The 23,117-nt window shown below is 33.7% G+C and overlaps 2 protein-coding genes across 3 annotated transcripts in view; one reads left to right on the forward strand and one right to left on the reverse strand.

The window, feature by feature from the left end:
- LOC143234742 (protein NipSnap homolog 3B-like) overlaps positions 1–9,095 on the reverse strand; it is a 44,012-nt gene extending 34,917 nt beyond the window's left edge. Inside the window, exons 1-2 of one of the 2 annotated variants that reach the window (XM_076472317.1) lie at positions 8,979–9,095; positions 4,006–4,309 (exon numbers count right to left, since the gene is read on the reverse strand). In XM_076472317.1, the coding sequence (XP_076328432.1) occupies positions 4,006–4,309; positions 8,979–8,996 (322 nt within the window). In that variant the 5' untranslated portion in view covers positions 8,997–9,095. Of the gene's footprint in view, positions 1–4,005; positions 4,310–8,625; positions 8,869–8,978 lie in introns of those variants that run through there. The other variant, XM_076472316.1, reaches the window with a different exon arrangement.
- An 11,375-nt stretch (positions 9,096–20,470) lies between these two features.
- On the forward strand, positions 20,471–20,944 carry LOC143235805 (zinc finger CCHC domain-containing protein 2-like). Its single transcript, XM_076474000.1, has one exon. It carries the CDS (start codon positions 20,471–20,473, stop codon positions 20,942–20,944), a length of 474 nt encoding a protein of 157 aa, XP_076330115.1.
- Positions 20,945–23,117: the final 2,173 nt, after the last annotated feature.

A 23,117-nucleotide genomic window follows, 5' to 3' on the forward strand; every position in this document is an offset into this window, starting at 1 on the left:
TACATGTCATTCTTTTCAATCAATATTCACAACAGCCAGTGAAGTCTTACATGTCATTCTTTTCAATCAATATTCACGACAGCTAGTGAAGATTTACGTGTCATTCTTTTCTATCAATATTCACAACAGCGACATATCATTCTTTTCAATCAATTTTCACAACAGCTAGTGAAGTCTTACATGTCATTCTTTCCTGTCAATATTCACAACAGCTAGTGAAGTCTTACGTCATTCTTTTCAATCAATATTCACAACAGCTAGTGAAGATTTACGTGTCATTCTTTTCAATCAATATTCACAACAGCTAGTGAAGATTTACATCTCATTCTTTTCAATCAATATTCACAACAGCTAGTGAAGTCTTACATGTCATTCTTTTCTATCAATATTCACAACAGCTAGTGAAGTCTCACATATCATTCTTTTCTATCAATATTCACAACAGCTAGTGAAGTTTTACATATCATTCTTTTCAATCAATTTTCACAACAGCTAGTGAAGTCCTACATGTCATTCTTTTCAATCAATATTCACAACAGCTAGTAAAGCCTCACTTCATTCTCTTCCATCAATATTCACTTCAGCTAGTGAAGCCTAACATGGCATTCTTTCCATGAATATTCACTGCAGCTTGTGAAGTATTACATATCATTCTATTCCATCAATAATCACTTTAGCTGGAGAAGAATCACATGTCATTCTCTTCCACCAATATTCACTACAGCTAGTGAAGTTTTACATGTCATTCCCTTCCATCAATAATGACTACAGTTAGTAGAGCCTACCATGTCATTCTCTTCCATCAATATTCACTAAAGCTAGTGAAGTCTTACATGTCTTTCCCTATGATCAATATTCACTACAGTTAGTAGAGCCTAGCATGTCATTCTCTTCCATCAAAATTCACTCCAGATAGATAAGTCTTACATGTCTTTCTCTTCCATCAATAATAGCTACAGCTGGTAAAGCATCACATGTTCTCTTCCATCAATGTTCACTACAGCTAGTGAGCCTAACATGTCACTCTCTTCCATCAATATTTACTACATGTAGTGATGCTTTACATGCCATTCTTTCCACCAATATCCACTACAGCTAGTAAAGTTTGATATGTCATTCTCTTCCATCAATATTCACTACAGCTAGTCAGGCATCATTTGTCATTCTCTTCCATCAATTTTCATTACAGCTAGTTAAGTTTACATATCATACTCTTTCATCAATATGAAACAAAGCTAGTGAAGCCACACATGTCATACTTTCCATCAATATTCACTACATCTAGTGAAGTTTTACATGCCATTCTCTTGCATCGATGTTCACTACAGATATTGAGGCCTCACGTGTAATTCACTTCCATTAATATTCACTAAAGCTAGTGATGCCATACGTCATTCTTTTCCATCAATATTCTGTACAGCTAGTGAAGTTTTACATATCATTCTTTTGTGTCAATATTCACAACAGCTAGTGAAGTCTTACATGTCATTCTTTTCTATTAATATTCACAACAGCTAGTGAAGTCTTACATGTCATTCTTTCCAATCAATATCTTCTACAGCAAGTGAAGTCTTACATGTCATTCTTTTCTATCAATATTCACAACAGCTAGTGAAGTCTTACATGTCATTCATTTCTATCAATATTCATAACAGCTAGTGAAGATTTACGTCTCATTCTTTTATATCAATATTCACAACAGCTAGTGAAGATTTACGTGTCATTCTTTTCAATCAATATTCACAACAGCTAGTCAAGTCTTACATGTCATTCTTTTCTATCAATATTCACAACAGCTAGTGAAGATTTACGTGTCATTCTTTTCAATCAACATTCACAACAGCTAGTAAAGACTTAGGTGTCATTCTTTTTAATCAATATTCACAACAGCTAGTGAGGTCTTACATGTCATTCTTTTCTATCAATATTAAACAAAGCAAGTGAAGCCATACGTTATACTTTCCATCAATGTTGACTACATGGTGTGAAGTTTTACATGCCATACGTTATACTTTCCACCAATGTTGACTACATGGTGTGAAGTTTTACATGCCATACTCTTCTATCAAGATTTCCTACAGCTGGTAAAGCCTCATATGTCATTCTCTTCCAACAATATTTACTACAGCTAGTAACTTCTACATTTCATTTTCTTCCATCAATATTCACTACACTTAGTGAAGCCTCACATCATTCTCTTGCATCAATATTCACTACAGCTAGTGAGGTCTCACATGTTTCTCTTCCATAAATATTCACTACAGCTAGTAATTTCTACATTTCATTTTCTTCCATCAATATTCACTACAACTAGTAAAGCTTCGTGTCATTCTCTTCCATGAATAATCACTACAGCTAGTAACTTCTACATGTCATTCTCTTCCATTAATATTCCCTGCACTTAATGAAGCATGGCATGTCATTCTCTTCAATCAACATTCACTAGAGGTAGTGAAGTCTTACATGTCATTTTCTACCATCAACATTCACTTCAGTTAAATGAAGCCTGACATGTCATTCTCTTCCATCAATATCCACTGCAGCTTGTGAAACCTCACATATCTTCCTCTTCCTTCAACATTCACTACAGTTAACGAACCATCATGTCTTTCTCTTCCATCAATATTCACTACAGGTAGTCAAGCCTCACATGTTATTCTCTTCAACCAATATTCACCAGAGATACTGAGGTCACATTTCATCCTTTTCTATCAATATTCACTACAGTTAGTGAAGCGTCAGGTTATTCTCTTCCATAAACATTCACTAGAGGTAATGAGGTCTTACATGTCATTTTCTACCATCAATATTCACTTCAGTTAAATGAAGCCTAACATGTCATTCCCTTCCATGAATATTCACTGCAGCTTGTGAAGTATTACATGTCATTCTCTTCCATCAATATTCACTACAGGTAGTCAAGACTCACATGTCATTCTCTTCAACCAATATTCACTACAGATACTGAAGCCTCACACGTCATTCTCTTCCATCAATATTCACTACACTTAATAAAGCCTAGCATGTCATTTTCTTCTATCAATATTTACTGGAACTAGTAAAGTTTCACATCATACTCTTTCATCAATATTCACTACAGGTAGTCATGCCTAACATGTCATCCTCTCCAATCAATATTCAGTGAGGCCTCACGTCATTCTCTTCCATCAATATTCACTATAGATACTGAAGCCTCATGTTATACTCTTCCACCAATATTGTCGACAGCAAGTGAAGTCTCATATCTCATTCTCTTCTATCAATAGTCCTCTGGTTAAGTTTTACATGCCATACTCTTCCATCAAGATTTTCTAAAGCTGGTATAGCCTCATATGTCATTCTCTTCCATCAATATTCAGTACAACTGGTGAAGTTTTACATATCATTCTTTGTGTCAATATTCACTTCTGCTATTCAAGCCTCACATGTAATTCCATTCCATCACTATTCACTACAGCTAGTGAAGCCTCACATGGCATTCTCTTCCATGAATATCTTCTACTAGTGATTTTCTTGGATGATAGCTGCACCATCACATAAATTTTCCAGGACTGCCAGTTAAAGAACAAACTTCAGAGCAGAGTAAATACATGTTAAATGTACATTTAACTGGTTCCTCCCAGCATTTTATTCTAAATATGCCCAATTTAACATCCTCTCAACATCTTATCCTATGTATGCCCAATTTAACTTCCTATGAATTTGCTTTAGACCTCATTTGAAATGATCTCTTCAGTTATGGATTCACACAGGTTATTTTGGAGCATGTTGAAACATGTGTGGAAGGCCAACTGAAAGGGTAATCTGATACTGAGATAAAAGTTATTTGAAGCAGATATGGTGACAATGCATAATGAAACTCTGAAATTAGAACAGTGAAATATCCAAAAAAACCTTTACAAATATGTGCTGATAAATACATATATTTGAAACTTATTGTAATGTAAAAGTTTTAAACATCATCAAGCATTTTTCAAAATCAACAACATACAAGCTTTAGCATACCATATTCCCAAATGTGAACAACTTCATTTTGTCCACCTATTTCTGAAGTCCAATAACCTATTAATTTTGAGTGCTTGGTACGCAGGTGATAATGTTCTTCAGTCAACTTCAAAAACTCCTTTATATCTTTTGGATATGATGTGTATGTACGTAATTCATATACCTTCCATTTTCCAGAAATCTGAGTACAGTGTCGAATAAAATTCACACCAAGATTGAGGCATGTCTCTGTAGGCCTCAAATACACAGAACATGACAAACTCTGTACGTTAAGTGTGCGTTTCCATAACAAAGGGAAAAACTTCTGAAAAAAAAGAAGACAAATAATAACATAACTGCAATAGATACCAAATAATATTACTCTTACAACATTATAAAGGTAAATATGGTGTAGAACTTCAAGCAAAAAGAAACGCATAGCAGGACATTACTGCATTTTACTTACATAACTATCAACTCAAACAACATTCAAATTAACCTACAAATGTTGAGTTTATTTTATACTCAGCTGACGAAAATGGAAATAAACATAGTAGAAAGTATTATTTCATAAATACAGCAATAAAACATCATAAACTTGACAATAAATGATTCCTTTCCATAAACAACCAACCTGTCAATATCATATCAACAACAGAAGCAAAACTGTTTATAATTTAGGATAATTAGAGGAAAAGTAATTACTTTATGATTAGTTATCATTACAGAGATCTAAAAGAATCATATCTCTGTACTTAACAATAAATTCTGAAATGATATTTGAATAAGATTCATAACACTGACACTTTCAAACAAAAACACTCTTAGTGTCTTTTAGGTTATGTTTATGTGTTTTTTTAGTGATCCACAATTCACTTTCAATCAAAATGATTCACTGTACGAGATAAAAATATTTTAAAAATTCAAATATCCAATATTTATTTCCTGAAAAAGATGAGCTATTTGCTATGACTACTTTATAATACTGTATAATAAAACTTGTATTAATTAGCACTATATGCTAGAAGTAAATAGCAATTTTATAAGCAATTTGTTCTTAGCAGTTTACACTGACAATAAATTTTAACATGTCAACAAGTTTTAGAATGTCAGTTAAGGTGTTAGAATAGACCACTCCTCTATTTTCAGAAGTTGAACTGTAAATTTGTTACCACACAATAAAAATTACTTTTATGTTAAGTTTTGGTATACCACAAATAAACTGTCACTTAATGTCTACAGAAAGTACCACTACACATTATAAGAATACTCAACTTAATGTCTACAGAAAGTACCACAATACATTATAAGAACACTAAACTTAATGTCTACAAAAAGTACCACTACACATTATAAGAATACTGAACTTAATGTCTACAGAAAGTACCACTACACATTATAAGAATACTCAACTAAATGTCTACAGAAAGTACCACTACACATTATAAGAATACTGAACTTAATGTCTACAGAAAGTACCGCTACACATTATAAGAATACTCAACTTGATGTCTACAGAAAGCACCACTACACATAATAAGAATACTGAACTTAATGTCTACAGAAAGTACCACTACACATTATAAGAACACTAAACTTAATGTCTACAGAAAGTACCACTACACATTATAAGAATACTGAACTTAATGTCTACTACTGCTACATTATAAGAATACTCAACTTGATGAAAGCACCACTACACATAATAAGAATACTGAACTTAATGTCTACAGAAAGTACCACTACACATTATAAGAACACTAAACTTAATGTCTACAAAAGTACACATTATAAGAATACTAATGTCTACAGAAAGTACCACTACACATTATAAGAATACTCAACTAAATGTCTACAGAAAGTACCACTACACATTATAAGAATACTGAACTTAATGTCTACAGAAAGTACCGCTACACATTATAAGAATACTCAACTTGATGTCTACAGAAAGCACCACTACACATAATAAGAATACTGAACTTAATGTCTACAGAAAGTACCACTACACATTATAAGAACACTAAACTTAATGTCTACAGAAAGTACCACTACACATTATAAGAATACTCAATTTAATGTCTACAGAAAGTACCACTACACATTATAAGAACACTAAACTTGATGTCTACAAAAGGTACCACTACACATTATAAGAATACTGAACTTAATGTCTATTTCCATTTTCACACTAGTACTTGTGTGGATGTAAAATATTCATCAAAAATGGGTTCAAATAGAGTTTATAAAAGTGTGTTAAGTTTTAATGGTAATATATGAATAGAAAAACTTAACAACTAACACATATTCCTTATTTAAATTATTATTCTGATTTCTCTTATTTCATATTATTATAATGTAGGAACATATTTCACAATTACGTTTCAATCAGAATTTTTACTTGCTTCTTTAATACATTATGAAACAGTGAAATAACAATATCATTATACTATTATAATTAATATTCAGTATTTTAAGTGGAAAAGCCTGTAAGTACAAAAACACCCAAAGATCTCTGGCCAACAAGGCTGGTACTTTACTACTAAACTATACAAAAACACAAACCATTCCTGTCAATTTTCACTTGTAAAGCTTCTCACAATCACTAAATTATGATAACAGTGGCATTACTAGATGTTTTTTTTTATTGTGTGTGGGCCTGGGGGAAGCAGAAACAATTAACACTTTCATATCAGTAAGTGACAAGGTAGAGATTTTAAAAAATCTTAAGAACATATCTCGGAGGTTGTTGGAGGAAGAATTCTACAATGGTGCTTCCCCCTTATTAGCCTTCATCAAATACAAGTGTTACAATGGAAATACAGGATCAGTATATTGGTATACAACACTAGAGTAAAATACATTAAAGATAAATTTGTAAATATATATATAATACTGTACTGAAATTGAATAGTGATATATTAATACACAAAATGTAATAATATACAATTTGTGTACTAGTATGAATCACCATACAGACAAAAACATGAGGTATATTGATACATATACTATAGTGAAATACACAAAATGTTTGTTTGTACAAGAGACTGTAGTGAAATACAATAATGTACATACACTGCAGTGAAATAAGAGTTGCATATTTATATATCAGGTCATCCCATAAGTAATATCTGAAAATTTAATACTGAAAGTGAATCATCATTTCTGTCTTTGTAGAAGGTTTTAATGACTAAAATATGTAGTAGGACATGTATAAAAATGTTCAGACAAATAAAACAAACTAACCCAACTCCACCTTTTCAGATCATTAATTAAATAAGCCCTTATGAAGATGGATGTGTATGAGGAGCACATGAGGCATATAATGCTTTACAAATTTAAGAAAAGCAATAATACAGCAAAAACTACACAAAACATTCAAGGTGTTCATGGTGCAGAGTCTCTCAATGAAAGAAAATGTTGAAGGTGGTTTCAGAAGTTTAGATCAGGTGATTACAGCTTAAGTGATGTGCCACGTTCAGGTTGTCCTGTTTAGTAATGATGGCTTGCTGCTGGGTCCACTTGATGAAGATTGTGCTGTAACAGTTAAAGAACTAGCATAGAAGCTTAATTCAACCCATTCAACAGTTCACCATCATCTGCAACACCTTGGAAAGGTGTCAAAACTTGAAAAATAGGCCCCCCATGATTTGACAGAAGCCAACAATAGAGCAAGAGTGAACATTTGCACTTCTCTGTACCCTCATGAATGTAACTCACCTTTTTTGAACAAGTTTGTCACTGGAGATGAAAAATTGAAATGTTATAAAAATGTTAAATGTTGCAAACAATGGCTCAGTGCATGTGAATTGGCTAAAGCACAACCCAAAATGGACCTCCACAATAGGAAAGTCTTGTTAAGCGTTTGGAGGAATATTGTTGGTGTGATCCACTTTGAGTTGCTACTACTCAATGTAACGATTACATCAGACTTACTATCACTTTGAGTTGCTACTACTCAATGTAACGATTACATCAGACTTGCTATCACTTTGAGTTGCTACTACTCAATGTAACGATTACATCAGACTTGCTATCAACAGTTAAAGTGCTTGAATGTTGCACTGAAAGAAAAAAAGGCCCACTTTGATCAATCATAAAGGTGTTGTGTTACATGAGGATAATGCACAACTCCATACAGCAAGGATCACATCTGTAAAGATTGAAGAGCTAGACTGAGAAAAACTTCCATACCCTCCTTATTCTCTGGACCAGTGGTTCCCAACCAGGGGTGCGAGATAACATTTGTTTTGGCCACCTTCACCTTTATTCTTAAATAAATAATTACTTTGAGGGGTGTGAGAACATATTAAATTTTTTTAGGGGTGCAGGGCATAAAAAAGGTTGGAAACCACTGCTCTAGACCTTGCCCCATCTGATTATCACGTAGTTCGCAAAACTATCTTCATGGAAAAGAGCTTGAAACATTTGAAGATGTCAAAACTACCCTCTCCACATTCTTTTCAACACCCCAATAATAATACAGAAGTGGCACCCAGAAGCTTGTAAATCATTGGCAGGAAGTAATTAATAATAATAAAACATACATTATAGATTAAATAACATTAAAAGCGTATGAAATCCTTTTTCTTTTTCTGAGCCTGAAATCTGACATTATTTAAGGGATGATCTGTATGATACCTTAGTACAGGGTTCTTCACCTTCAAACCAATAGAAACACAGTAAAGACTTAGTCATAACTAAGGATATACTTGTGGTCTAAATTCCTAATTAACAATCTAGAATTATAAGTTCGATAATTCTATTTTAAAGCTGGAACATACAATGTTTATCCATGAAAGGTTAGAGTTCTATGTTTGTTTGTTTGTTTGTTTGGAATTTCGCGCAAAGCTACCCGAGAGCTATCTGCACGTCTATCGCACTAGTGCATATTATAGGGAAACCTAGCTGTATAACTATTCCAGACTTGCAAAAAAGTTTAAAAAATTCGAGGCTAAATTGTATTAAGTTAATTAACCTAAAGTTAATTTTACATTTAACGATATCATCATGGTTTCACGTGCTGCTACGACCTCTTTCTAAAAATACTTTTCTTCGAAATTACGATAAATGAATTTTGTGCTGCTCCGATATAAGTGCCGATAATTTCCAAATATGATTATTAACAGTAATATGTTTTATTTAATTTCCTCATACAGTTAATAAGTTAGACTTTACTGCTCTTTGTTCTCTTTACTGTTTATATAATATTTTTATTTACAATATATATGATTGGTTTAGTTTTATTTCTTTTGATTAAAAAATAAAAACTGATTGAAGTTGGTTTGTTTTGAAATTTCGCACAAAGCTACTGGAGGGCTGTCTGCGCTAGCCGTCCCTAATTTAGCAGTGTAAGACTAGAGGGAAGGCAACTAGTCATCACCACCCACCGCCAACTCTTGGGCTAATCTTTTAGAAACGAATAGTTGAATTGACCATCACATTATAACGCCCCACGGCTGAAAAGGCGAGCATATTTGGTGCGACGGGGATTCGAACCCTCGACCCTCGGACTACCTGTCGAACACCTTAACACACTTGGCCATGCCGGGCCGTGTGGAAAGTGAAATATAAGTTTGAAAATTTATAACCCTTCTTCAATTTTCTCCCAGGTCAGGCTCCACTACTATATTAAATAAAACTTTTTTATTTTATTTATTTAACAGATTAGGCATGGATCAAAATCAAACAATGACTAACGCCTTTTACTTATAGATGATGCGAAAAATCACTTCTTTGACTAATGATAATTAAAAAAATTATTTTTACTGTATGTTTGTTTTCACTCTGAATTAACAATTCTCTCTTTGACATTAACAAATTCACACTTTGATGTTAACAAAAATGAAAAATTTACTCAAAATCCTTTTATTAAAAATATTCTCACTTTGAAATTAAAATTCCGTAAGTAAATTGTTTACTTATACCTTAATATTTATTTAAATTTTAAAAAGTTTTCTTCTAGATTTTTTTAATTGCAAAGTCTTTGATCAAGTTCTCAAAACTAATTTGGCGTAACAAATTTTCTGATATACTTAGCAGAGATAAGGCATCCAGCCTGTCTTGTCGCAGAGTTGTTCTGTTGGGATTTTTAATATACCTGAGTAGAGAACATGAATATTCAGCTGTGCAATTTGTGACCGTTAATGTTAAAAATATACGCAATGCAATGTCTACGTTTGGAAACGCACACTAAATTTTGTCTTCAGAAATTATTCTATAAAGTTCAGTATGACTGAATCTGGTTTTTCCAGTTTTTGTTGCACTGAACTTATGACGCTCATATGAGTGAAACTGCTGAAGCTCGGCAGAGAGATCAGTGTCCAAGTCGTCTGGGCAAGTATCAATTAGCTTTTGGAAACACTGAGAGTGCCTTGCAGTTTCAGCAGATGAAGTGACGTCATATGGCACATCAATTAGGAAAGAAAATCTGTTTGATGTTTCATGTGCACCTCTCCTCTTCTTCTCATCTGGGTTTCTAGTTTGTCAACAATAGTGAAGAAGGTGGTGATATAAAATTTATCTCTGTCATTCAGATCTACTTCTTGTACATCGCTATCATTGAGTACCTTCTTTCTGAAATGTTTGCGAGTTTGAGCTGCATTATAATCAACATCTGGTAGTATTTCCTTTACAACTGCTTCAAATCTTTCAAAGTCATCCCTTAAAGTGCACAGCTAGTCAGCTAATGACCGGTACAGATCTGCATATACTTTTAAGTTCACATCTTCATTTTGCAGAACATGACTTGCTTTATGAAACTTTAGCAAAATCTCATCCCACATGATCAACATAAGAACAAATTTTAGCTCTTGCATCTTATTTGCATTATTGTCTGCTTCTCTTCTAGTGTCTCCCCCTTTTGTGACTGGTCTTCAGCTAGGCATTCTAAAGCTTCAACAATTTTAAAGAAAGACTTAAAAGTTGCTGTTGTTCCCATAGCATGTACCTCCCATCTGGTATCAAAGAGGGATTTTAACACACTTTCATTTCCAAGACAAGCTTTAAGAATTTTCCACCGGCTGATTGAGAATGAAAAAATGTATAGAACAAATGCATTGTAGAGAAAAACTGCCACTTGACAGCAGTCAACAGCACTTGGGCCTACCAGATTTAGTGAATGGGCTGCACAGGGCACATATATGTCAAACTTATTTTCCTCTAAGATCATTTGCTGCATCCACTTATAACGCCCAGACATGTCAGCAGCATTGTCGTAAGACTGACCCCTACATTTCGAAAAATTAAGTTTGCAAACTTCATGTAAGTACTGCAATGCCTGGTTTACCATTTCCTCACTAATATGACTTTTCAGTTCCAAAAAGGTTAAAAAGCGATCAATACGCTGCCCATCTTTTAAGTATCGAAGTATAACACTTAACTTATCTGTATATGATAGATCTGGCGTCGAGTCAACTGACAAGCTAAAATAACCAGAAGAATTTACTTCGTCAACAATGAACGCATGGACCTTCCAGATCATTGGTTCAATGAGTTCTTCACAGTTGGTTTTGGACAAGTAACGATTTCATTTTCCAAAATTTTCAGATTTCGAAATGTGTCCCGCTAAAAATGGATCAAACTGACTTATAGCTTGAGCAGCCCTAAAAAATTCCCATTCTGCAGTGAACCAAAATTTTTATCTGTTCCTCGAAAAGTCAGACCACCTTCACCTAACGTACGAATAACAGTTATTACACGCTCCAAGACATGTTTCCAGTAATTGCACTCTTTGTTAATTTGTTTTCCAACTCTTGTCGCAAGCCTAAACGTTGTCTGCGAGTTAAGCTTGTTAGCATAGTGATTCTTTAATAATGATTAATTACAATTGTATTTCGCCAGTCACTGAACCCTTCTCTTTCAACAAAACGCGAAAAAACTTAGAGGCAAAAAGTTCACAAACAAAGCAGTAAACTGACCATGTTGATGGTGAATACAATAACCACTCTCTCTTGTATTGCTCACCATTGGTTTTTACCTCAAAGAAAAGTTTCTGCGAACAGTATCTCGTTGGTTTGCCACAATTGAAAGTCCGGCAATATTTGCCAAGTGGCCCATTGTGGTGTTGACAGTTCGTGGGTCTACAAAAAACCCAATAAAACCATCAGCAGAGAATATCGAGCTACAACCCTGGATCTCTTGCTTTAGTTTCTTCATATTTTGTACACTGAAGCTTTTTACCATAGTCCAGTAGATTTTCATTTTCAGAAATTATTTTAACTTCAGACTGTCTTGTAGAACAACTTGCATCAACATTAACACTAGAGATATCAGAAGAATTTACAGGCAAAGTGAGATCAATTGTGAGACTCGTGCCAGTTGAGCCAGCCTGTGACACCTCAACGTTATCATTGTTTTCTGAACTTGAAGTGAATAAAGTGATATTTATAGGTGTGGAACTTGGTTCAACTTCAATCTTGTCAGAGTCAGATGCAGTGCAAGTGACTTCTGATGGCGGAAATGGGTTTTGATTTGGAAGATCATGTTGTGTACGTTGAGTGAAAAAATTAGCTTTCCAGTCTTGGCCACTAAATCCAAAGCCTTTTGTTGGTTCTTTTTTGCCAGTTTCCTCTTTTGTGCACCACTTAATTGAACATGTTTCATCTTGCAGTCTGAAAAATACAGAAACAAAAATAAAAAACACACAAAAGAATATGGCTCATATATAGTTATAATGATTAGTAAAACACTGAAATTCATAAAGAAATACGTTGGTAAGACAGTCAAACATACTAAACTTTGGTCTACATTTAGACAAAGATTGTCAGAATTTTATCCTAGGACCTAGGTCCATCAGCATATGAACAAGAATTCATAAATACCTTTATTGATTTGCTGCATCCTAATTGGTTGAAAACCATTCGAGACTGCCTTCCATCCATTTTAGGAGAATTAGTTTTCAGTCATTGCAAAAGTTTCATTTAGGTTATTGCTATGGTAGCTGTTTGCAAGAAGCAATGTCAATGATAATATGTAAATCCATTATGAGCCGAAAAGTATTCCAAAACAATTTGTGATCAACAACACATATTTAGTAGCCTATATACATAGTTATCATTCTGTACTGGTACACATACAATCAATTGTAAGCTGTACTGCACATTGAACTACTAAACACTGGGTTAGACCTAGACTAGAGTATCTTAATCCTGATCAAATATCTGAAGAATGTGTCGTAACCTCAACTTTAAACTCAGTTCTGACCTGGAGACTTTAGATGAGCCAACAAACCATACATCAACAAAACAGGCATATGTCTGAAACTTTATCTGCATGCTTGAATGCGAAAGCAAATTCAAAACGACGGCTTTAAATTGGGAACAGTCCACTTCATTATTTCAGGCTACAATAGTGTTTCCAGTGTACTTACACTACACTAGTTACAGTATTTAGACATAACGTTACTATCACTCAGTTCTCAGATGACAACACTAACGTTAGGCCTAATGCTAATACATTGCAACTGAGGCCACTAACGTTAAGCCTAGTACTCAGTATTAACCTTGCTCACATGAACTTGTTCAATTCATGCACTTTTTAAGACAATCCTAAATTGATTTTGTTGATTTGTCAGTCCTTTCCAGTATATTTGTATGACTACGGTGCCATAGTACTGTATTACTACTAGTAGTATAAAGGGTGACCCGTAAGTCCCTACCCATCCATATATCTTATGTATCTAGTGTATCTGTGTGCTGTCCCTTATTCTCGCTGCATAATATTACGCGTACTTGTCACAATACACTCTTCAAGTGTAAATGGGCTTACATCGGCCATATTTCTCTAAAAAAAAAAATTATAACACATGCGTAATTGAATATAACATAATAACATATGGATGGGTGGGGACTTGAAGGCCACCGTGAAGTGTATACATAACAACGTTAAGAATCACGTTGTCGTACATGTCGAAGTCTTACGCAATTTGATTTAAAAGATCAGGTTATCGCCTTTAGGCTGCTCCGATCAATCAATTGTTTTCCCAGCTTTTCAGAAATGTAATAGAACACATACTGATTTGAATTTATAGTCGCAAAATAGTTGAATTATACCTAAAGGTCTGTCGTCGTCGTTATCTATATGTGTCTGTCTCACATTGTTCGTTCGTCTCATAAAAAATGTCACCAGAGGGCCGGGCCTGGGCATTATGACGTCAGTATAGGATCAAGGAAGAAGTAAGGAGAATATAATTGTGATCTCCATTTCCAGACCCGAAATATGATTTAAGAACGGGCACCTTTGTATTTATCTCCTAACTAAATATCAGCTTTAGATCTGTTTATACAATTACATAATCACAAAAAAATACATATATGCCCAAATACTCTTACAGATTACATGTAATCTATGAACAGTGGCATTGCTACAGTGGAATTCCTTTCTAAATTTTCTCTTGGTATGATAAATTTCAAAACATGTACTCACACACAAAGGAAGTTTCTTTTTTACAGCAAGTTGTTTAAAGCCAAAAAAAATATGACTCAGAAAAGCTTCAGTGAGAAACACACTTATAAAACTATTACAAAACACACATGAATAATGCAATATTAACGCAAGTAAAACTAAAAAAAAGACAAGAACCATAATATAACGTGCGAGAACAGAAGCCGAAAAAAACATGAAACTGTTTGTTCTTTTTGAATTTCGCGCAAAGCTACACGAGGATTATCTGCGCTAATCGTCCCTAATTTAGGAGTATGAGACTAGAGGGAAGGCAATTAGTCATTACCACCCACCGCTAATTCTTGGGCTACTCTTTTACCAACGACTAGTAGGATTGACCGTACATTATAACGTCCCCTCGGCTGAAAGGGCGAGCATGTTTGGTGCGACGGGATTTCGAACCCGAGACCTTCGGAGTACGAGTCGAACGCCTTAACCCAACTGGCCATCCCCGGGTTGGGCTGCTAGAATTGATACACAATTCAAAACAGAAATCCACAGAAAAATCACCCATACTAAATTATACATTCCCTGGGACTCAGCACATGAAACAAAACAAAAACTCAACATCTTAAGAAACCAAATAAACAGAGCCACAAAACTATGCTCACCCAATGAAATCAGAAAAATAAAACAACAATTCATCAACATGAACAAATTTCCTCAAAAAACCGTGAAAAAAATTATATGCACGCACCTAAACCCACAACAAACAAATAACAATAAATTCCAATATACAACAAACTACAAAACCTTATACTGCTGCATACCATATATTCCCAACATCAGCAGAAAAATAACCAACATTTGTAAAAATAGTAGTAACAAAATACAACATTACAGTAAACACCAAATGTATTAAAAAACCAGGTACAAAACTAAAGTTCATACTATGTAGAAACTACACTGACAAACACAACACCAACATTATTTGTAAAATACAATGCAACAACTGCTACGGGTAATATGTTGGAGAAATAAGCACAAAAATGGAAACTAGATTCAAAGATTTGTTTGTTTTGGAATTTCGCACAAAGTTACTCGAGGGCTATCTGTGCTAGCCGTCCCTAATTTAGTAGTGTAAGACTAGAGGGAAGGCAGCTAGTCATCACCACCCACCGCCAACTCTTGGGCTACTCTTTTACCAACGAATAGTGGGATTGACCGTCACATTATACACCCCCACGGCTGGGAGGGCGAGCATGTTTAGCGCGACGGGGCGCGAACCCGCGACCCTCGGATTACGAGTCGCACGCCTTACGCGCTTGGCCATGCCAGGCCAGAGATTCAAAGAACGCAAAAAAACAACAACAACACTTTTACAAGCTTTTGAACACTGCAAATCAAATAAACATAACATAACCATAGAAAACACCCAAATACTAAGCAGGGAAACAAATATAAATAAATACAAAATCAAAGAGGTCCTACTTATACAGTAATTAAAACCAAAATTAAACCAGTATAAAGGAATACCTTTATATCTATACTAATTAATAATCTAACTGCAATGCCACCTACAATCCCGTACCAGTTTACACTCTCGTCCCTAAGACGTGCCCAGTAACGGTCAATTGCAAACTCTCTCTTTGCTAACCTGAAGATGATCTAAGAAGGTCAAAACATTGTTCTCTCCTTATCAAAAAAAGTGTCAATACCCCTACCAGCCGCTCTGAGATACATTTTTATTTCAAGTGGGTTTCTCGTCATAAAGAGGAGAGGTTTCTTATCCACAATGCATTTTCTTGCAAACCGCTAGTTATTCTGTGGTTTCTACCCAATTAGTTTAAGAAAATTCAGCGAATCTGAGAATAATACCACAGCAGTATGAATGGCTAGTATGTATAACTACAGATGTATGTATGAGCACGATGTAATTTTCCATTATGTGTTTTAACCAATTTGTGTATACTTAATTATATACATAAATCTGACATATAGTATAATACAATTTTTCAGACAAACAAACAACTTCTGGGATACTAAGATGTGGGAAGCTCGGTAAGCACCACACTGGGAAATAAATACGTGTTTCCTGGTTTATAAATGCATAGGTATATAAATACAGTTTAGTTCTGTCCTAGAATATATGAAAGTGTGTTATTTTTCACAAAGACAAAAATATGAATTTGTTGAAAATCTAAGCAACAACAAGTGAAAAGCGGAGCGGCAATTATGCTGTTATTTATATTGATGTTGAATAAATATTTTGTAGTTGAGACATGAGAAAATTTAGTGTATCTTTTTTCCTCCAGTAGTTTTGCTTCACAAATACATTTTATTGGTGTATACCAAACTATATAGTTCTTACTGAATGTTTTACCACATTATTGATTTCTGGACAAGATTGTTGTTATCCATGAATTTTGTGTTAACTGTTTTCGGGGTTAGAGTTATAATATAATGTCAGTGTGAACTATACCAAATTAATCCTGGATTTATTTATGAAGTATGACATTATTATACCTACTTATTCACATTAAGGAACGAGTAGGTTACAAGGTTAGACACTTTGGTTTTCTCTTGTAAAATAACTGTTTTATTGTAGTTTTAATTTCCTTCCCCAGTGCACTTGGACTCTATCTCTGTATGTGAGATGGCAATATCTAGTAACGTTACAGTAGTGAGTACATTTATCATGAATGATGTAGGCTGTGGTATGTGTACTACATCCATATCCAGACAATATACCCAAAAAAGGATTGGATCATAAACAGATTCGTCGTGAATTTAAACTTACATTTTCACCTGGATTTATGAGTTATCACAGAACAGATTGAGTTAGACTTTCAATATGACTTTGTACTAGCTCCTGCATGTGTCGACAATGGTAGATGAATCAAACTACTACAATTTACATAGCAAAAAGTTACACAAAACCTAACCCCACGATGGAACCTCGCATTGGCAAAACATTTCTCACTCGTTGAATTGTAGTGTTGAGCAGATCATTGGGTTTGGTTCGAATTTCCCGCAAAGCTATGTGAAGGTTATCTTTGCTAGCCAACCATACTTTATCAGTGAAAGACTAGAGATAAGGCAGTTAATCATCACCACTGGCAGCCAATTTTTGGGCTACTCTTTTACCAATGAATAGTTTGAGCGATTCTCAAAATTTAGGGTCTAAGGTTGGGACAGGGATTCGAACCCACGACGCTCAAATTGCGAGTTGAGCATCTTAACCACATGGCCACAATAAGCTATCTGTGTTCTGCTCACTAAGGGTATCGAAACTGGGTTTCTAGTGTTGTAAGTTCGCCCCACTGTAAATACTTTATATGACTACAACTTCATGCTAATTGTGCTTTCGTTTATTATGATCATTTTATATTTAAAATCTATTTATAATGTGCTTAAGTTTTGTTTAATTAACTGTTTTAAATTTATGTATAGCGTAGTAATTGGTGGCTTTAATACGTGTACATCACTGTGTTTTGATTTTTAAATTTATAATATTTTTATTTGTTTTAAAAATTGTTAGTGCTTTTGTGTAGTCCTTTGACGTCTTATTTTAGGTGTTGTGGCATCTTAAATGTCACCTAAAGGAGTTTATAATCATGATTTACGATAGTGGCTCATAATATAGAACAAACAGGAATTTGCTCAAAACTTTCACGAAACATTTGGGCAAAAACAAAATTATTCTTCAAACAACATCTAAACCTTCATTTTTAATAGTTTAAACAACTCAAACATTCGTGATGACAAGAAAACCCACTTTTAGAGAAAAATATATATTTAAAAACGGCTGGTATGGATAGGGAAAGCACTATGTAGAGGAACGAACAACGTTTCGACCTTCTTCGGTCATTGTCAGGTTCACAAAGAAAGAAAGAGGTAACTGAATGATAGCTGACCACATGTTTGAAGGTGGTTGTGTAATTGAGTGTAGGAAAGTAGAGGGCATGCTCAGACGTTTGATTATATTTATTAATCTTGGTATAAAGGTGTTCCTTTGTATTGGTTTGTTTTGGGCTTGAATTGTTGTATAAGTAAGGCTTCTTTAATTTTGCGTTTGTTTATGTTTGTTTCTTTATTTAGCATTTGGATGTTTTCTATGGTTATGTTGTGTTTATTTGATTTGCAGTGTTCGAAAACGTATGAAGGTGACTTTTTGTGTTCTTTGAATTTGGTTTCCATTTTCTACTTGTTTCGCCAATATAGAAGTCATGGCAGTTATCACATTGTATTTTATAAATAATGTTGGTGTTGTGTTTTTCATTGTAGTTTTCACATAGTATAGACCTTAGTTTTGTGCCTGGTTTTTGAATAAATTTGGTATTAACTGGAATGTTATATTTTGTTACTATTTTTTGCCAAATGTTGGTTATTTTTCTGCTGATGTTGGGAACATATGGTATGCAGCAGTATATGGTTTCGTGATTGTTTAAACATTGATAATAAGCAAAATAAGATATCTCGCAATTGTTTAAGAAAATCAAAATTTGCAGTTTGTTTATATTATTATTTTACGAGCCTCCAGCAAAATTCACCGGGCATATCGCATCAAAACCTAGACAGATATCCTATATAAAGCTCTGTGAATGTATATGACCTATTTAAGATATGATTTAACATAATGTTTAAGGGCAGCCTGAGACCTATTGATCCATCTCGGCTGCCATCGCCTAATCTAAACTAAAACACAAATTAATTTTTAAAATATCTTGAACAACTAAGTACAATCATTAACATAGGTAGTCCAAGAATTGTGAGATACCGAACTAGTGCTTCTTTAACTGACCTGAAATCATGTTAATTCTTTACTCTTTCTCGTGTACCATGTGAAAATGTTTAGAAAATCATCACATAAGCGAAATAAACATAAAAACGCTATTCTTATAAATAAAAATTTTGTTTTGTAGGTTTAGGTATTTTAATTGTCTTCCCAGCGGTATGTCTCCGGATTTACAACGCTAAAATCAGGGGTTCGATTCCCCTCGGTGGGCTCAGCAGATAGCCCGATGTGGCTTTGCTCTAAGAAAACACACGCACACACAATAATTGTCTTCCATTTCCTGTTCATGTTTGTTTGTTTTTTAATTTCGCGCAAAGCTACACGAAGGCTAGCTGCGCTAGCCATCTCTCATTTAGCAGTGTGAGACTAGAGGGAAGACAGCTAGTTATCACCGCCCACCGCCAACTCTTAGGCTACTCTTTTACCAACGAATAATGGGATTAACTGTCATATTATAACGCCCCACGGCTGAAAGGGCGAGCATGTTTGGTGTGATGGGAATTCGAACCTGCGAACCTCGGTTTACGAGTCCAGTACCTTAACCACCTGGCCATGCCGGGCCCTGTATCACGGATACTTCTGATTTCCTACTGGAATATCAGAGTATTGAAATACTAAATCTTGTTTATTATTTTAAGTTATGAATGCCTATTATGTTAAACTATCTTATTACTATTAAATGAATAAGACTGATATGAACGCTTATGATCAAACTGTCAAAAAAAGAAAAAGTCAATAGTGAGAGAGACAGCACAAACAACAATTTTAGTCGTGTTATATTTGCTAAACATTGATAACACTGATTATATTGTTAAGAATTAATTAAATATGGAACAATCTTAATATAACGAGTTCTCAAACTATTTTCCATGAAATATTTAGCTTAGCCCTTCATGACTCTAAAAATAACATTTCGCATATTTTGTAACTTTAAATAAGGCTTATATATTTTACTTACAGGAGAGTAGAAACAAACAGCAAAAAAATGTGGTGGGTTTGAGGAGGACGAAAGATCTTAAAAAAAAAAATTAAGCGTCTGGCCAATTTTCTCATTGGTGTATAACTTCACTGTAACCCGGATTCTATGTGTACTATTATGCGATCCGAAGTGTGAATGTGTGTTAGTTACGCAGGCTTACTGTATTTCCTGATTTATCGAAATAAACATACATATATATATATATATATATATATATATTTCAGCAGAGTGAGTAATGAACCATGGTATGCAAAGAAGAAATATATGCTTGGTTTAAACATTTAAATGGTTCGAGTAGAATAGAAATAATTTGTAATCTACTTAACATGTGCTTGCCTTTAGAGTTACGGTTTTTTGGTACCTGCCTGGAAGATCTGGGAAGAAAAGATTTCGATGTTTTCAGAGATGTTGAACCGAAAGCGAATAATATAAAAGATATATCGGACATTACAAGTAATAGTATCATTTTGCTAAGTGACAGAGTAGGAAGAAGTAAACTTATAGTGTTCTTGGCACTTCTTAATTCATCCAATCGTGGTGGTGCTAATGTGCTTTATAACATTTTGATTAATAGTTTAGAATATGGAGACATAGAATTTTGTTTGGTTGACAACACAGCAGCTAGTGAAATTCTTCTATTGTTTACTATGGCATTCCATCATCCTGCTTTTACATTTGTACAGAAATCACGTTTAGCTGAACGTCTGGAAAGTATTGAAAAATTTTGTTCGTCGGCCTTTCTTAATGATGAGCCTTCAATTTCAAGTAAACAATCCATATATGAGGTAAGACTAAATTAACTTAAATTGTAAAACCAACAGTACGTTGTAACTGAAGTTAAATAAATCAGCACCATTATTTATATATGACACATGTCATTTTTATTTCTGCTTTTTGTGAATACAAGTTCATTCTTATATTAAGAGTGATTGACTTGTTATTTAGAAAACTACTTAAGATAGCAGGTATGTGATATCACTGATATATCAACTTAGGGTATTTAGAAAATATCCAAGAAAACATTGTATCTCATCAACGAAGACTTATACAACAGTTATAAACATTTAAGACTACTATGATCCATTATCTATAGAGTACTCCCTTTTGGATATTTATGCTGACATGTAAACAGAACTGAAAATGATGTGCTAAAGTGAGGAGGAATTGCTTTGAAAGTATTTGGATATGTAATGCTAGCATCATTGTTAAAATATGTACTTTATAATATTATTATACATTTCATTTACTGTTTTCATGTAATATTACATTAGAAAATACTTGTAACAGCAAGATTAACCAGCTAATAAATCAATGCATTATAATTGTAAGTTTTTAAGAGGTTGCATTCATCTAGTTAACCCAGTATATTAAATTTGATTCTGTAATTATTGGGTTGTGTTTTACTACACTTGAAGCTTATTATGGTTATGTGAAAACATAAATATACAACAAAGAAATTTAAGAACACTATTCAATTATAGTCAAATATTATGAACTGAATAATTTATAAAGAAAAAAAATTAATATTTTTCTGGGACATTTATAACTGTTACTGAGATTAAAGAGTATGATGTGCAGGGTTTAATTAAATAATGTGTTTTATAAGAGGGTATTTCCTTTCCAAGCAGGATTTCATCAAAGGCTGACTGTGTACTATTTTCATGGTTTTAAAACAAAATCTAAAAATGAAGGTTGTATTTCAGAGTGAATTAAAGATAAGAGTGTAGAACTCTGTAACATGCACTTTTGATTGGTGGGCCTTTCTTCAATTTGCTACTGAAGAAGAAAAGCCTACTTTTCAAATTGTTTCACATTATAAGATTTTAAAATTTTGTCTTACTTGAATTTTAAACCTCGTGTTTTCCTAATGTCATATTTGAGAATAAACCTAACAAGAGTAAGGGAGAAAACCTGTATCAGTTGCAGATGATTGTATCAACGAGATTTGAACTTTGATCTTTTACGAGTATGGTAATGAAACTTGAAACTCATTGGGTATTATTTGTCTAAAGTTGTTTGTTTTTTAGATATTTTCACAAGTATGTCAGTAAATTATGAATATAATTCATTGGGCCTATGATGTAGTTAGTTCCTGACATGAATTCCATGAAGTACAAAATATAAGGTTTCTTACAATAAAAGTTTTCCTGTACATTTTATTGAAAATATTATTAAGACTTATTTAAAAGTTCTGTACATTTCAAAATGGGTAAGCATGTTCAAATTAAAGAAATTGTTTATTGTATTCTACCTTTTAATGACAAACATGCAATAGATTAAATAAAAAGATTAAAACAATTTTGAAAACAAAATTTAAACATAGATTAAGTGTAGAATAGTTTTCAAACCAATATATTGTATATGTAGTTATTTCAAATTTAAAGACAGGATCCCAAAATTCATTGCTCAAATGTCATATACAGATATACATATTCAAGGTATAGCATTGCCTATGTGGGCTGTACAATTTATTGTTTGAAATCAAGAATAAGTTGGCCATTTTTCATCATTGGTTGAATGATTGTAACATTAATATTGCATCCAGTGAGTTTAACATCCTTGGAAGTTTAGCTAACAAAGAACTGCTCCACTCTGAAAAGAGCCAATTAATACACAAGGTACATCCTGAGTTTAATGTAAACACAACATCATTTTGCTTCTGTAACATAAATCCAGTTTATTGAACTCTTAATATATAACAACTCTTTCACTTAGTCTTTCTCTGATGTGATGTTCTTAGCAAAACAGCAATGTAGTGCCTTATCATAAGCTCTTTTGAAAATCTATGAACACTAAAACTGTAACCTTTCCATCACTTAGATAATAATTAACATCTTGCAAACAAATAACTAAAGGAAGATCTTCATTTGGTGAGTCCATGCTAGTTTTCATTTATCCTATCATGTTTGGTTGATTTTGAAAAACTTTTTTTTCTCAGACTAACTTTTTCCACACTTTAAGAGTGGCAAGACC

Source organism: Tachypleus tridentatus, chromosome 12 (assembly GCF_004210375.1).
Source record: "Tachypleus tridentatus isolate NWPU-2018 chromosome 12, ASM421037v1, whole genome shotgun sequence".
Lineage (NCBI taxonomy): Eukaryota > Metazoa > Arthropoda > Merostomata > Xiphosura > Limulidae > Tachypleus > Tachypleus tridentatus.

Excerpts from the sequence above, each read along its gene's own strand:
- LOC143235805 (XM_076474000.1), top strand. The coding sequence starts at position 20,471 with ATGTGCTTGCCTTTAGAGTTACGGTTTTTTGGTACCTGCCTGGAAGAT.